This window comes from Bombus terrestris, chromosome 1 (genome assembly GCF_910591885.1).
Source record: "Bombus terrestris chromosome 1, iyBomTerr1.2, whole genome shotgun sequence".
NCBI lineage: Eukaryota > Metazoa > Arthropoda > Insecta > Hymenoptera > Apidae > Bombus > Bombus terrestris.
In genome coordinates this window covers 6,122,151-6,138,394 of record NC_063269.1, presented here as the reverse complement: position 1 = coordinate 6,138,394, position 16,244 = coordinate 6,122,151, and the positions used below count along the sequence as shown (strand labels likewise).

At 46.2% G+C, this 16,244-nt stretch overlaps 2 protein-coding genes across 3 annotated transcripts in view; one reads left to right on the top strand and one right to left on the bottom strand.

The window, feature by feature from the left end:
* Positions 1-272: 272 nt before the first annotated feature.
* LOC100644319 (potassium voltage-gated channel protein Shal) overlaps positions 273-16,244 on the bottom strand; it is a 116,664-nt gene continuing 100,692 nt past the window's right edge. The window contains exon 5 of the mRNA XM_048406740.1: positions 273-1,820. Within this exon, the coding sequence (XP_048262697.1) occupies positions 1,782-1,820 (39 nt within the window). The 3' untranslated portion in view covers positions 273-1,781. The remainder of the gene's footprint in view (positions 1,821-16,244) is intronic.
* LOC100644201 (glycine receptor subunit alpha-4) lies at positions 1,842-14,476 on the top strand. 2 transcript variants are annotated; one of them, XM_003393145.4, is made up of 9 exons: positions 1,842-2,144; positions 2,839-2,914; positions 3,401-3,532; positions 5,929-6,106; positions 6,607-6,833; positions 6,901-6,983; positions 7,479-7,790; positions 8,476-8,681; positions 11,645-14,476. In XM_003393145.4, exons 2-9 carry the CDS (start codon positions 2,841-2,843, stop codon positions 11,819-11,821), a joined length of 1,389 nt encoding a protein of 462 aa, XP_003393193.1. In that variant the 5' UTR covers positions 1,842-2,144; positions 2,839-2,840; the 3' UTR covers positions 11,822-14,476. The 2 variants fall into 2 exon arrangements, with proteins under 2 accessions (XP_003393193.1, XP_012165663.1); XM_012310273.3 differs by lacking the exon at positions 3,401-3,532 and having other exon boundaries at positions 1,844-2,144.

Sequence of the window (16,244 nt, the reverse complement as noted above, 5' to 3'; positions counted from 1 at the left end):
GAAGAATCGCCGGATCCTGTTTCTGGAGTCGATCGATCGGATCCGCTCGGAAAACCCTCTTCGTTCGTACTTGCGCCTTCGGTGAATCTCATTAGACCAGAAGGGTATCGATACTCGCATGTACACTCGATACAGTCGCGTGTGTGCCATAACTGGCCACGTACGGATATTTATATCCAATAACGTGCATGTGTGCACACACGCGCGTTTCACTGGATGTGAGAGTAAATGAACCAGTTATTACGGCGGCGGGGACAGGATAAGGCCACGGGTAATTCGACTATCCATTTATTCGTCCATTGAAAAATAAAGCATCGCGATACATGGCAATTAAATTAATTAATAATAAACGGGATGAAATCTGCATCGAGTTACCTGTCATCGATTTTACGGAGGGATGGAACCGGTAGCTCGGGAATTATTTCTTTCTGGAGGCTCTGGAAAGCCTATAGAATCAGAGACAATCGCTCTAGTTTAGGATTAACCAAGCATACACGACGCGGTGTATAGAAATTTCGAGCGAAGTTTGACGCGCGCGCAAGGTGATCCAGTCACACGAAACGAAAGATGGAAACACGTCTTGCGTATCCTACGAAAGTTGATGGAAAGTTCGTGAAGCGTGGAGATACGGCGCAGATTTTATTAGCTCGCGCAGGGTCAAGAGACTCGGAGAGTTTGCTGGAGTCGATTCGCCGGGAGATTCGGCTACGTCTTGCTACAACCTCAAAGGAGGCGAGCCTGTGGCGAACTCAACGACTGTTACCATGTAGCACGGTTCGCCTGAAATAGAGCAGCCGATTATTCTCTTTGCCATTAGCAACACGGGAAACGTGGATGTTGAATAGCTTGTTAAACATCTGCCTTTAAATAGAATCTCTGTGTGCCTTTAGAGCGCAGCTCGGACGTTCCATTTGCGGTGGACCGTCCGGCATAATGGTGAATACATTGATCAGCACGTTCCAGCATTTATGGCACGATCGATTTGTTTACCTAACATGGAGATTGTCTGCTGAGTTAAAATCTAACGCCAATCCCGTTACCACGAACTATCCTAAATTTTCAAAAAACGGTCGACATCGCGACGATCGAACTGGTCGACCCGACGATTAAATTTCCTTAAGAAAAAAGAAAAAAAGACGAAAAACCTCCGAATTCTCGTTGTTCCGATTGCCACCAGCCGCCACACCACGACGCTGTATTACGCTCGTTACGTAATTACCGATTGCGAATAACGAAACGGGAAGTGGAGATCTGAAAAGTTCATCGGCTCTCGAAAAAAAGGGCGAATTCTAGTAGAACGAAAACGCGGCTGGATCAGCCGCATCGTGGCTCTAGCGTATAATCGTATCTGGTGCTGGAACACGTTCGCACAGACTCTCGACGGAACGCACACGAGGCTGGCCCTGCACGAACGTGCGCGTCTACCAACACATAGAGAGGCACATAGTGTCGAACAGGGTAGGTAGGTCCAGTAGAGCGTCCACGTCTACCACGATGAAAGAGAGTAGGGCTTAATCAGTTAGTCGATAGGCAAATTGGCTTAGAGGCAGCGACCGACAGGGTGGTTTACAGAACCAGCAAGCCCCGCCAGTGGCCAGTGGCCGAGTGGCGAATCAACCCTTCGCCGATAAGAGTCGCGCCGTGTCCCCGATCCTTGCTGGGGTTTCCTCGACGAATCGTGCACCGAAACTGCCACCGGTGAAATTGCACGGCTAGTGCAAGTGTGATATTTCTCGTCCCATTCGGCCTGTCGGTGTACCGACTGTTTCCTTCCAGCCTCTTCATCGTAGCCGCTTGTCGAACGGAGAAAGAGGAACCAACTATAACAAACACGAGTATACAGAAAGACAGAGAGAGAGAAAGAGAGAGACACACACACACGAGGTTTGGAATCGGTCGATCGGTTTCGTCGATCCAAACCTCCGATGATCCTTCGCGGATCCAAGTGTTCGTCGCAGATCGACGCACGTTTAGCTTATCGACTTTGATGGATATTCGAGGGAATTTCCGGCGGATGTGGCTGGTGGGTTGATAAACTGGCTGTGCTACCGTGATAAGGAATTCTGGAGTGGTCAGGAAGGGATTCGGAGTGCGCCAGCTGCTCGATTAAAGAGGATCGGCACGGTAGAATGTACAGCTGATCGGTGAGTTCGTGTCGTTCATCGATCGTTCGATCTTTTAACGTTTTCGAGGACACAAACCGAAACTACCAATTCTTTACTCGGTATCTCCATTTCGATTGCGCCGCCAGCCAGCTTCTCCGGATGGTAACCAGAGCATATTCAAATTCCTCGTCGGTCGATGGCAAACGTATCGCAAAGGGAAATTTCCTCGTGATTCGATGCTTCCCGAACGGTGCTTCGTTCGTATCTGGTCGGATATTCGATTCGATAAACTCTCGTCTGTGATTTCTCGCTCGATATTAATGTTAAGAGAGATCGTACTTGACGCTCGATCGTAAAGGAATACAATTTTCTCGATTTTTCCTGATTTGTCGACGAGAGAGTTAGAAATAACGTCTTATTAGCGAAGCATCGCGAAAGGAGAACGACGAAGTTTAAACAACGTCGGGAAACGAGCCTGAAAGCTCGACCTAAATTCCCCTGTGCGGCATCGATAGAACCCCGTGGCGCGAGGGTTTCTTCGTCGAATCATGGGACTTGGTATCACTAAAAATTTCCCATTTCTGCTAGCCGTTCGTTCCGCTTCGTCGAATTTTTCCCCTCGAAATTACATTCTTCCGGCATTGATCGCCACTTTTACGACGATCTGCTCTTTTCCAACCAACGCAGATGTTCCTGTTTCATTGACATCCTTTCGCACGTATATTTGTTTCAGGAATGACGAGACACTTTCTGGTGATCCTATGCTGCTACCTGTACACGCTCTTTGACATGGCGGCCCTACATTTTCCGTGAGTAGACGAACATACTTGGAAGCTATAGAAGCCGCGATCGGACCAGAACGCTCGAGATTAGCGTTGGATCGAAGGCGGACAGATTTCTCGTGCAATTGATCTTTCCACTCGTTCGATCGATGGAAATCTCTCGAACCTTCTGTTTTCCTGTTGTGCTTGTATCTCTCTTTCACGCACGCTCTCTTTCGATCGTTGAATAAACGCGATCTCGAGGACGATATCGTGGCCTACATGCAAAAAGAACGAACGTACCGTCGTGAAACGTAAGGAAATTCGCGATTCTCGTTAAGTTCGACACGCGTCGACGATGATTCTCGTTTTTGTTCGAAAGAAATTTTAACGTAACGGTGGCAAAAGAAAAAAGAAAGGAAAAAGAAGCGTGAAAGAAGAATTGCAAGATTCCTCGGTAAATTCGTTCTCGTTGCGAAACACAGCGACGATAGAAGGTGGCCCAGCATCACCCGCCACTGTGTCGAGTTTCAGCGAGGAAATATGCGAACCGGTACTTTCCACGGAGGTCGAAGGCTGGCATATTAAAGTCGATAGCCTATCGTCGAGTACCTTTCGACTTTCGGCGAGAAAACGCGGGTACCGGTTTTTTCCGAAGATCGCAAGGTAACGCATCAAATGATCGACATCATCAAACAATTTCTCTCCCCATTTCTCTTTTCCTATGTCTCTGTACACCACGCTATCTTATGTCTCATCGTTCCATACGCTTTTTCCACTTTCCAATCGTTTAACCAATTTTACGAACGCGCGCTCCCTTCCAACGAACAGCTTTCGCGAACACTTTTTGTCGCGAGTTCTGCTGCGATCTTCGCGAACATCTATCGGCGAATGTTTGCTCGACAAACAGAAAAGCCGTTGATAGGTAGACGTCGGTGAAACGAAAGAACCTCTCTGGTGATCCGGGCTCGGAGTTGCGCGATCGACGTCGCTCCGGAAGAAATTGCAAGGAAATTCCTGAAAGTCTTGTCGTAGATTATCGGCTTGGCAGGTTTCACGGCGCTATAAGGCGCCACGGCTCGTTTGACACCAGACCGCTGGAGTCGCGCGCCCGGATAAACGGACGTCGATCCGCGGACCGACATTTATCGCGGTTTATCAACTCGATAATCGCCACCGATACACCCGATGATAAATTTTCTCTCGATTATCCGAGACTCGTAAGTCCACGCGAGAATCTCTGGTCCACTTTACAGAGATGTTCGAGCCCATCGTAACTCTCGAATTTCAATAAGCGGAGGATTCAAGATTTACGTAAAAGCTTTAGCGCGAAATTGAAACGAGGAATTACGAATGCCGGCGACGATTCTTTCGTCCTTTCCACGAATTTGGGAAATTTAGAATTTAGACAAGAAATTACGATTGACGCGGAAACGAGACAAAGAACGCAGCAGAGTTAAGACACCTTTAGCAATTAAATTACGATCGAACGATGAAAGAGGGTGATTAAGTAACCGTCGTAGCGCTGATTCGAGATGACGAGTTGCGCGATCGAAAGACAATTTATTGAACCTCCGAACCTATAAAACTCGACCCATTGCAAGTTAATTCCGCTGCTTGTAAAGGACGACGAGTCGTAAATCAAAGATCGGGTCGTCGAAGCGCAAGAAGGCAGCGTCGTATTCCTTGGCAATTCGGTTAAGATCGAACGACATGGTCGTCGAAACCAAGCTCCATGTAAATCACGAAAAAGGGGGCGGGTAAATTGCACGAACGAAAGTGGAAATTCTCGGGGAAACCGGATCCGGAGCTCCTAGACTAGCATATTAAAATGTCCGCATATAAGGAACACACGAACGTATCTCGGCCGGACCTAAAGGTGTGCCAAGCACGAAGACCTATTATGGCTTCTGCGATATTGCTGTTTCATCGGAATCTCGGCAATATTTTAGAGTCCCGTTCGCGTACCGTTCGTGGACTTCCTTTGCCCTCGATCTGCTCGATCCATCGACGTTTCATCGATATTTTCGCGCTGGAAAAATATGACGAAATAATTCATCGAAATTGCCGTCGAGTATCGTAAATCGAGAGCTAACGAGGCGTTCTCGGATTTCCAACCAATCTTCCTTCATCAAGAAGATTTCTATCGCGTTCCGTGAATTTATGCAGTAGCGTTATCGCTGAAGAGCTCGGAATTATAACGGTGTACCTAAGACACTTGCAATTTTTTTTATTTATTACCGTCATAGAGAATCGTTATACCGCTGCGAGAGGATAGATTCGTAACTCGATTATCGATGAAACTGAAAGGGGCGATGGCTTCGAGCTTCGCAACAATCAAAATCTCTTTTCAACTTTCCATTCGTAAGTTAAGTGTATTGCTTCGAGATTACAAGTTGAAGGATGACATCGGAGAGAAAGAAAGATATCTAGGAAGAATGGGGGAGAAGACGTTGAGAGACACTGAAACTCGTGTTGCTACGTTTCCTTCTCAATTACCATATTCTATACATAAACAAACAGCTAATACGTGCTGTCCGAGGCAATTCAGAAGGGAAGTTCGAACGCGAAAAAATACAGATAGCCTCGATTAGCATATTCTATAAATGTACAAGTAGATGGTAAGATTTGTTCATCCTCCCCTTTCTTTATTTTCTTTTCTTTTTTTTTTTCTGCAAGACGATGAGTTTCAGTTTAAATTCTCCATTGAGTTATTCCCCTGTGATCAAGTAGCGGTATCGAAATCAATACGGAGCTCCGTTAACGATCAAAGGCAAAAGATAACGTAATAAGGTTAAACGAAAGATAAGATAATCTGATAGCTTGAGATAAAAAGAGAAAAAAATGCAACGGCAAAGTCAAGGACAAAGGAATCCAAGGGAGTAAAATTAAACATGGGAAATATTAAACGAAATGGACTAGCAGATAGAATCATTCGCGAGCCGCAAATTTGTATCAAGAATACGATAAAAACAAAAAGCGTGATCAAGGCAACGAACGACAGAGTTCCACCGGTTTCCCTTGCCAGTCTCGTTTCTCCTCGCTTCTCTATTCTCTTCCAGGGAGTCGGACCTCGAGGAGTACGGCAGAAAGGAGGCCTCTTTGTCACTCAGGGACATCCTGCCGTTGAATCCGAAGCAGTACGACAAACACAGGGCACCGAAGTTCCTGGGCCAGCCTACAATCGTCTACTTTCACGTGACGGTGCTCAGCCTCGACTCCATAAACGAGGAATCGATGGTAATTTCGCAGACGAGAGAGGCCGACGGTACTCACGTTTAATTAAGACCTAACCAACGTCGGGGAAGCCTGCTCGCGTACGGTATCACGCGCCTCGGACAGAAGCGAAAACCGTGTAAATGGGGTGACTCGGTGCGGGTTGAAGAGACAGCCTGGCTGCGACGTTGCGCACCTTTCGAAACGCCGCGGTTGCGCGCCCTTTTTCTCCTGCATCGTCGCTAAAACGTATGCAAATTGGGCCACGGAGCGTGTGGATGCTCGTGTTTTATTTAGCGTTTAAATTCTCACCAACCTTCTTTTTCAGTCCTCTTTTTTCGAGGTTCATTGAATAGAAACGACCGAAATAAGGACAAAACGACGATCGTATTAAAATTATCGAATTAAGATCGATATAAAATGAAAAATTCTCAGTTGGAAAATTGCTGAGAACGAATTATTTTAGAAATACGCAACTTTGGAGAGTAGTATCTGAAGGAATAGATATGGGATTTTGCTTTTAGACGTACGTTGCGGATATATTTTTGGCGCAAAGCTGGCGGGACTCTAGACTACGACTTCCGGAGAATATGTCGGAGGAGTACAGAATATTGGACGTAGACTGGCTGCACAATATCTGGAGGCCCGATTGCTTCTTCAAAAACGCGAAGAAGGTCACCTTCCACGAGATGTCCATACCGAATCACTATCTTTGGCTGTACCACGACAAGACGCTGCTTTACATGTCGAAGTAAGATCGAGCGAAATCATCGTCTGCCAATTATCTTCAATAAAACAATATCTTCTCTTTTCTACAGATTGACTCTCGTCCTCTCTTGCGCGATGAAGTTCGAGTCCTATCCTCACGACACTCAAATTTGCTCAATGATGATCGAAAGTCGTACGTACCGTTTACATTTCTCGAGGAAACATCCGATTAGATTAGTCCCCGTCAAAGTATATTGCAATTTCCCACAATCCTGCGGCACGTAGCTCGCATCAATTAATGAAACACCGACTCATTAATCTGGACTATACTATCAGACAAATAGAAGTGCGTTCGTCCCTCTAATACCTCAGCGCTCCATAGTTGAACAAACCGTGGTTATCTTAGTTAAGAATTAATCCTCTCCAACCTTTTGAAAACCTTCTTAATCTCCTGAGAACGTAATTCCTTTCTTGACGACGCGAGACACCCAATTTCGTCTTTAGAAGCGTTACTTTGCCTCTCTATATTAACGTTATCCACGCGTTAACTTTCCATACACAGTGAACTCCCTCGAGGGATTATAACGCGTGACAGTAAAACACCCTTCTGCTCGTTGACACGAAAACTCGATGCGCTTCCTTAAAATCAAACGTATCGCATTCCGCTGCAAGTACCGTGTGCTTTCAGTGTCGCACACCACCCAGGACCTAGTGTTCATCTGGAACATGACGGACCCGCTGGTGGTGAACCCCGAGATCGAGCTTCCTCAGCTGGACATCTCGAACAACTACACAACCGACTGCACGATCGAGTACTCGACCGGCAACTTCACCTGCATCCAGATCGTGTTCAATCTGCGCCGTCGATTGGGCTATCACCTGTTCCACACTTACATACCGTCCGCGTTGATCGTCGTCATGTCCTGGATCGCGTTCTGGATCAAACCCGAGGCGATTCCCGCCCGGGTCACTCTAGGAGTGACGTCACTGCTGACCCTCGGTGAGGTCGTCGCGCCTGCGACTGCTTTCCGCGTGCGGATCGACCGATCCACATCACCGTCTTCGCCACCATTTTTCACCCCCATAGACCGATAAAACCGCACAAACCGTATTAACATCGACTTTTCATCCGCGTTTCCTAGTTACGGATACACGCGGAGATAACGAACCGTGGCTTTAAATCCAGCTTTGAAGCTTTTGAAGCTCGCGACGTTTCAAACGACACGGGATGTACGCGTTCGAGCTGAAACGACACGGGGCACATGGGCTGCGGGGAAACGGACGTGGAACGCGTTTTCGAACACCACGGCCGCGGTAACAAGATGTCTTTAGAATCGTTGGCTGCAAGTTTGCGATACGAACTGTGCGTTTTAGGTTCGGGTTTCTGAAGTAGTCTGCATCGTCTACGTTGGACAGGTTGTGAACTGTACGAGTCGGTTGAAAGGGATGGGAGATGTGTTTTCAAAAGGGTTAAACGAACACGTTTAGAGAGAACTTGCTTCGCTGGTTGCACTCCTATTCGAATCTTACGATAACTTCGTCGTCGTACGTAACTGCATTCATACAGAATTACTTGATAAAGTAGATAGAAGGCAAGGGACGGTATAATTGCGAAACAAATGGCAAACTGCGATGTAATTTTATCACCGACAGACGGAGAAACGTTTCGTGTGTGTAATTTACAGCGACTCAGAACACGCAGTCCCAGCAATCACTGCCTCCGGTCTCCTACGTGAAGGCCATCGACGTGTGGATGTCCTCGTGCAGCGTGTTCGTGTTCCTGTCGCTCATGGAGTTTGCTGTGGTTAATAACTACATGGGACCGGTGGCCACCAAGGCCATGAAGGGCTACTCGGACGAGGATCTAAGAGAGGCCATCGACGAATTCAAAGTACGAATCTGTGTTTCTCTCAGCGACCAGCTTTCACTGGCGTAATTCTTCGTAGGCGAAATTCTTTTTATATTTCCCCGACAAACTTTTCAGACGTTTGATTCAGAAACTAATTGTACGATGTAACGAAGACTTCGACGATTTTTGTAGATATATTTTAAAGAAGCAAAATCGTAAAGAAGCACAGCTCGCTCACAGGGAATGAAAGGTTCGTTTCGAATCTAAAATCTCGAATGGAAATTCGGCTTAAATCGAGAAAGTAATAAGGAAACGCGAGTGGCAATATTCGAAGCTAAGAAGCAGTAACGTTCGAAGTTTAAAAGTTCCGCCGAAATACGCGTAAAAATATCGACACTTTTTATTCACAGCGTTATAAGTTCGTGCTGTCAGTAATTACCACAGCCGAACGAGGAAATGGGAAATCGCGACGACGGCACGGTCCGCGCGATAAGCGGAGGAAAATTCGCGGAAAACCGGCGGAAATAGGAGTAGAAAGACTGGCCCGTTTTCACAGGCGAGCGTAATTCATGGAACAGTTACGGCGGCGCGTTCTCGTTTCAACTAAATTTCTTTGCACCTCGAACTTACAATTAGTAAGGTTGAGGGTTTACAAACGACGCGCGCCGTGGGTGACAGTAAATAGTTGCGCAGATGGTAAAGATCGATGCGACCGCGGCCAAGCTCCGTCTGCCAGTGAAAACAATACGTTTAACGAGAAAACTGGAGAAACAGAATTACGGAAAATGAAAGAGGTGAAACCAGAGGAAACACGTTCCTTTCCGCTGCTTTTCTGGTCTTTGTTGGTCGGTCTTCAGGCTCAACCGTTTAATGCGTGCTACAAGAGAAAAACGAAAAGATAGAAAGGTAGCGAATACGGTTCAAAGAAACGCACGAACACCCGGTATACGCCTGACACTTTGATAACACCTGACACACTTACAATTTCAACTTCAGCGGCTCGAAAGTGGTGCGACTTTAATTAACGCGCTAGTTGCACGCGAGTCTAGTAACTTGTTCGTAAAAACTTGTTCAATTGAAATAAAAGAAGACGAAGATGGGGAGGAAACAAAGATTAACGGGAACATTGTTAAGTTTGCGCGATAACAAGATATGGCAGAGGAAAAAGAGGGATGAAACGATCGAACGACAAAATAACAAAATAAAATAACCGGACGAGCTTTCGGAATTTAGCAAACGTTCTGGCCACGTGCCTAATTATTAATTTGTTGACACCAGCCACGGGATCGTTTGAGATTAATATGTAAGCGGGTTTTAATTAACGACAGCGGCGTAGCGTGAATTTAGCATGGACCGCCTTTAAATTCTTTACATCTCCGCGCGTGTATCCTCGAAAAGCGTGACCACGTCGGCTAAAACGCAAACACGTAGTTTGCGCGGCATGTTAAGCGAGTACACGTCGATTTCTGTCTTTGAACGTTGCAGCAATGAAATCGAGTTTCCAGAGGCCACCAGGCGACTCGCGGTCCCTTCGTTTCGCACAAAGCAAACTGTATCTGTTTCGCATTGTATTCCGTTTCGCAAAATTAAACGTCAATTATAGTTTGCCGAGTGGCGACCGGAGGGAACACAGTTTTAGTACGAAATGCTGGAAAGAGGTTGAAGAGGGCCGTTTAAAGGGAATGAATTTAAATTATTATCGCGTCGAGTTGCGGCGAGTTTATCGAAAAACTGTGACCTAATTATCTCGCTACTCGTTACTTCGCCGGAGCAATTTTTACGCCGTTAAAATGAAGAAGATGGCAAGTATAAATTTCAGAGAATAACGAAGAGTCCTCTTGGCTTGGAAATATATTTACTTTCCTTGGCTTCTCTTCCATCGAAAATAATTCTCGCGCAGTTGCTCGCCTGAGACAGGTTAAACCGTAAAGAGTGGTTTAAATAGCGCTGCAAGAGGAAACGCGTAGTGAAAGCGTATAAAAGAGGAGAATCGCGTGAATATGGCGGCCGATGCGATCGCGAAAAGATGCGTTTTCCATCTGCCAAGCACGGGAACAAACACTATCTCGGGGCGAAATTAGTTCGCCCCGGGTAAGCAAAGTAGGAAGTTTCGAAACTGGCTCGGCCAAGAACTTCGTTGAAACTTCGTCCCAACGAGATGGATCCCCGGGAGTCTTTCACTTCCGAGTTTTTCAATCGCCAGTATCACCGATAGACCTTGGAAATTCAGACCCGCGAACGAATTATAAAACTCTGCCGCCTTTTTAAAACGGTTTCGCATGACGGCATATTCGAGATTTGAAAGTTGAAGTTGAGAATTTAGAATTTGCAGAGTTTAACCGTGCAACGATTACAAATTCCACTAAATGGGAAAATAACGAGGGTCCCGAGACTCGAGGGGAAGAAAGTTACGTTTTACGTCAAAAGCGGCGAAATTTCCCGTTTCTGTAGGGCCGCGTGCACGAGGGTCGAGAGAAAGATTGTCTCGCGTGCCTTGAATAAGACATGGACTCAAGGAACCCGAGTAACTCGAGATTAATATAAATTTCATTCGAGCCTGGCCGTTAGACACAGTCCGGCGATTCCGTAGAAATCCGCAGCGCGTGCTTTTACGGCTCGCTTAATAATTTATTACATGTGCGAATGAATCAGCCGCACGAGAATGTAAGAATCAACGTTACATTCTCATTTTCGGCTAAGGAATCTCGATGATTATACAACTGCTGATTTATCTCCAACTGTTTGCATTTCCCCTGAGCGAAAATGATCGCTCTTTATTTATATAACAAATGTTACACTTCGTTTACATTCTTGCATCGACTGATGTAAGAGAAATTAACAACGCGAGGCTTCTCTTCGAAGAAACATTGAATTCGATCTATTCCTGAATCGTTTCGACGATATTGCTTGTTTTTTGATGTTTAGTGACGATTTATTTTATCAGAAGCTGGAAAACACCGCGTGAAATATTTCAAGACCTCACTCAACGCGCTTTTCTTCGACAGACACCCATGAGGAACGAATCGGAGAGAAGCAGAAGTCCCGTGAGACCTGCAACCGTGCAATACGACACCTGCTGCCAGGGTCGGGCAACAGCGATCTACATCGACAAGGTGTCCAGATTCTTCTTCCCGTTCTCATTCCTCATCCTGAACGTCGTCTACTGGAGCACCTTCCTGTAGGAGGTCTGCCCTTCTCTCTCGAACACGGAAACGAAGATCGCTGGATCGTCGACGGTCTCCAACGATGTCTTTCGTTCGATCTTTGTTAATCATTTCGATTCAACCAAATGAAACTCCATAGACGAGCGAAATAATGATATTATACGATTCGTTGCTTGGATAAATCGTCAAGGAAACTTCGGTTTCAGCCGGACAACGAGAAATTTAGCTTTGGTCGTTCGACGGAACGCATCGAACAATTAACAAAAATCGAACGAGTCGGAAGGTTTTTCTACGACGAGATAGTCCGCTAGAAGAATTTTCAGTGTCTTTTATATAATATAGAGAACAAGCGCCGTCAACGGTTCATTAATCGTAAGAGCATCCTAACAATTAAGTCGCATTAAGGTTCCTCCAAAGAGCGCATATCGAATCGAACGATCGCGTACTCACCCGTTTGGGCGATCCACGGCAGCAGCGTTCACCTTCGACGCGGATCGCATCTGTATCACGTTGAACAATCTCTTAAGACCCGTTCGCTCACCGCGATTGATCGTTCAATTTAGCCGGTCTGTTCGGTTACTTGCTCTTGTCTGCTCGAGTTTTGCTACGATAGATACACTCGATGATATTTTCCGCGAAACGTTCTCGCGCACAGCCTCGCGTTTCCTCGGTATCTCGCCGCATTTTAGCTTTTAAAATAATAAAATAATTCTACGAACATTGATTACCTGCACACAAAGTAGAGGAGCGATAAAAAATGTAAAAAAATTTCAAGATCGTTGAAAGAATACTTTTATGCAGAAACATTGTTTTCGTAAAGTGGAACGATTGAAAATTGATAAGAATACAGCTTTACAGAGCTTCGACATGCAATCGCTTCGAATATCACAAACGAAAAGGCAATGCTGTTCGCGTGAACGTTCGATCGTGATTACATCTTCGCAGAACAGTTTTACTCGTTGTGTGTGATCGCAGAATTTAAGGACAAATAAACGGACTATTAATACGTAGACACGAGTCCTGCAACCTGCGAGGAATCGTTTGCCCTGTTGCGAAATAAATTGCGAAGGTAAAAGGATTGGGTGAAGGGGGCAATGAAAAAGACGTGGAGCTTTGCGAGTCAGCTTATTTATTCTTTCGACAGTCGATAGAGCCTTTTATTCGAGTATTTAAACAGATCCTGGCTTCCTGCCTCCTTGCGTCCCCTTCTTTTCAGTCTGCTGGATCGATGGAACTTGCTTGCTCCCGCCAAGTTCCAACCTCGAAGAGCCGGAGAACTCGAGGTCGCCACCTAGAGTCTACAATCTTGGACAAACTTTAACTTACCATTCTTTCGGTATTAAAAAAATAATCTCTGAATCTATTTTTATCAAAAGTAAAGACATCTTGAGTATAAAGATTAAACACAGAGGAGAAAGACAAAAGGATTGTTAAGTGTAATATCGGGTATCGATACCTGTTTCTCGAAATCGAGAAAGTATTTCCCACCATTTTCGAGCAACGAACCCGGTACTTGTCATCCTTGCACGAATTAACGATCGTGGCATCGTTTAAACCGCAACGGCCAGAGTTGCAGCAACGAAAAAGGATTGTCTGGTACGCGAGGTGCGAGGGAACAGGAAGTGGAAGCTCATAGAGAAACAGGGAACTTGGCTGAACGACAAAGGACCTCGCCATTTCATTTTCCTCTTGCGCCGTTTGGATCGCGGCACTTTTAGTCGATGACGAGGATCTCCAGTAAACGACCAGCAGTAATTAATTGGAACGAATGCGCGGCCTGGCTCCGGTTGCTCGCGCGGAATAATTAAATCCGTATGTAAGGTGGCGTAATTGTAACGCGGTCGAATGGATATCTATGTGTCGCGAGACGGAACACGTTGCCTCGAAAAGATGTTCCACTTTTTTTTCTGCGCTGCCGCTTAATTAAAACAACGCGTCGTCCACGTTTTTCCGCGGCTCCTCTACTTCCCCCGTCTCTGATCCCGTTCTCCCGGTACCGCTTTAATAATCCCGAGGAACGCGAAACGCTCCTATCTAATAGGTTTTTAACGGCCAACGTCGCGAATCTCCCTGCTCCATTTCTGATTTTGCCAACGAGCTTCTCCGTCCAACTCCCAGCGTCTGGATATCGCTTCGTTAAACGGCGTGCTCTCGTAAGGCGATCGAACGAACCTGTTAGAGGCGAGAAAGCGGAGCGAAATGCTCGCGCTTCCTACCTTCTTTTAATTTAATCTGTTGGAAAGTTTGGATAGGAAGAGGAACCCGCTTATTCTCCGTTTAAATTCCCACGCCACTTATTTTCCACTTTCAACTCGCTTTCTCCTTTCGATCTTTACGCGAGCAGCCAAAATGCCTACGATTATGCAACTTAATAAGTAAGCTCGAAGCTTATTTGTTACGTCCTTTAGAGATGATACTCATCGTCCGGCCGGAGTAAACTCCTGACCAAGCTCAAACTGGTAACAATAAATAATTCTATGGAAGTGTTTCCCTCGGGGCAATTTGTTCTCTAGTAGTGCGCGCCGCCACTTCAAGTCGTTTTACTCCTTCAAAACGTCGCTTTGAGGACCGATCTAGCTGTCACCACCTATCTCTTTTCTTTCCTCCCTGGACCCTTGTCTTTGTCCGCCGTTTCGCCGCGTTTCTGCCCATCTGTACGGTGGCTGGCTTCTATTTGGAGAGAAAAACGGAGAGTCGGGACGATGAAAGCGAGCCGAACAGCCCGCGAGCACCGGAAACGGCGATGACAATGCCACGAGCACACATGTGTACAAACTCACGTTCCAGTCTACGAGCAGAGAGTTTTTAATCATGGCATTTTATCCTGAGAGAGCCTTTATACTCGCGATGGGGATACTTTCGTCCACTCTAACTCCGTCCATTTTTCTTCTTCTCCTTACTTTCCTCTCTTTGCTTTCTCCGTTTACGCGGAGAAGCTTTTAGCCAGCCTCTTTATGTTCCTCCTCTGCCCCGCGTCCCAACGATTTAAGGGGTTTCAGTGTAACGAGTCAACAGAATTAATTTAAATTTGGAATATTCTTGCTACGTAGCCTCACAGTCCAATTCTCAAAATTCGCGTGGATATGCGGCTTGAAAGGAAGCAGCGATACGACGATGAGAGGCGATGAGAAACGATATGACGAGACGCTGCGAATTTTGTACGCGGCTGACGAACATTCGAAGCACCGTACCGACATGACCGGGCTAAACGAATTTCATTTTACGAGGCAGTGAGCTTCGTTTGTGAGAACCAACGATTTCTGGCGGACGATCAGTGAGTTTCGTATCGCGTTTCTTGGGATTACATTTCCAGTAGCTCCGACATCCCTCTTATCAGCCATCTTTATCTCCGCATATCCATCGGTCGTTTAAGGGAAGTTAACAAGCACGCAAAGTAGGCAATTACAGAATTCTAGAATGTCGATGGAGGAGCATGTGATCGGTCGCGATTCGGCGACATCGAGGACAGAGGTAGCCCACCTTTAACGAGATCCCTTCGTTTGCGTAATTAACTATCGACTTTCTGTCGACAATCTTGTTAACGAGAAGCACGCCGATCGTTAATGGATTCCGGCGAGCCGAGGCGGACACACAACCAGAGATGGCGAAATAATTATTCTTTGCTTCCGAATATGCCGGAATCCGCTGCACGTCGAAAATATAACAGGGATAAGAATCGATACGAGCTGGTTTTCGCGGAGAAGATTCGGTAATTGCGAGCTTTCTTCGACCGGCTCTGTCCGCCGAAAATTCCACTCCACCGTGTCAGGAATAATCGGGCAGAGGAGGGGCGTCTCAATTAAAATCGTGTTCCAGGGCCGAGGTAAGAAAAGAGCGCTCTATTATCAACGACGTTGCGTCAAGGGAAATTTCGACCGCTTTCCTTAAAAATATTATTCAACGCGGTAACCCAGATCCGGAACCACCGATATAGAAAACCGTATGCTCTTGAATAGTTCGATAGAATTAGCGAACAAACGGTGCACGGACAGCACGACCTGAATCTACCTCGAAAAAGAAACTCCATCGTCTTTCCGTAATATGTTTCGAAACTTGGATATATTTCTATGATGGGCCAACTATGGACATCTCGTCGAATCTGTATAGAAGCATAGCATTCGTTGCGTCGACGTTCAATTTCCAATTTAAGCTCGGTCCAGTATCGACGTCCTTGACCGACGTTCCGGAAATAAAACGACCTAATCGCGATTCGAAAAAGTGGCACGAGTGGGTTTCACGATACAGCCATAAATATACCACGTTCGAGCGACGTTTACGTTGCGGCTAGCAAACACCGTGGCGCCCGGTTCGTATCGTCCGGTGGCTAACGAGCACGTTCTGTCGCACGTTCACGCAAATACGAATCAATTTCCCGCGCAAACGAGAGCGCGCGCCTACCTCTTTCGCCTTTGTGGCCGGTGTTCCGCAAACACCAATTAAT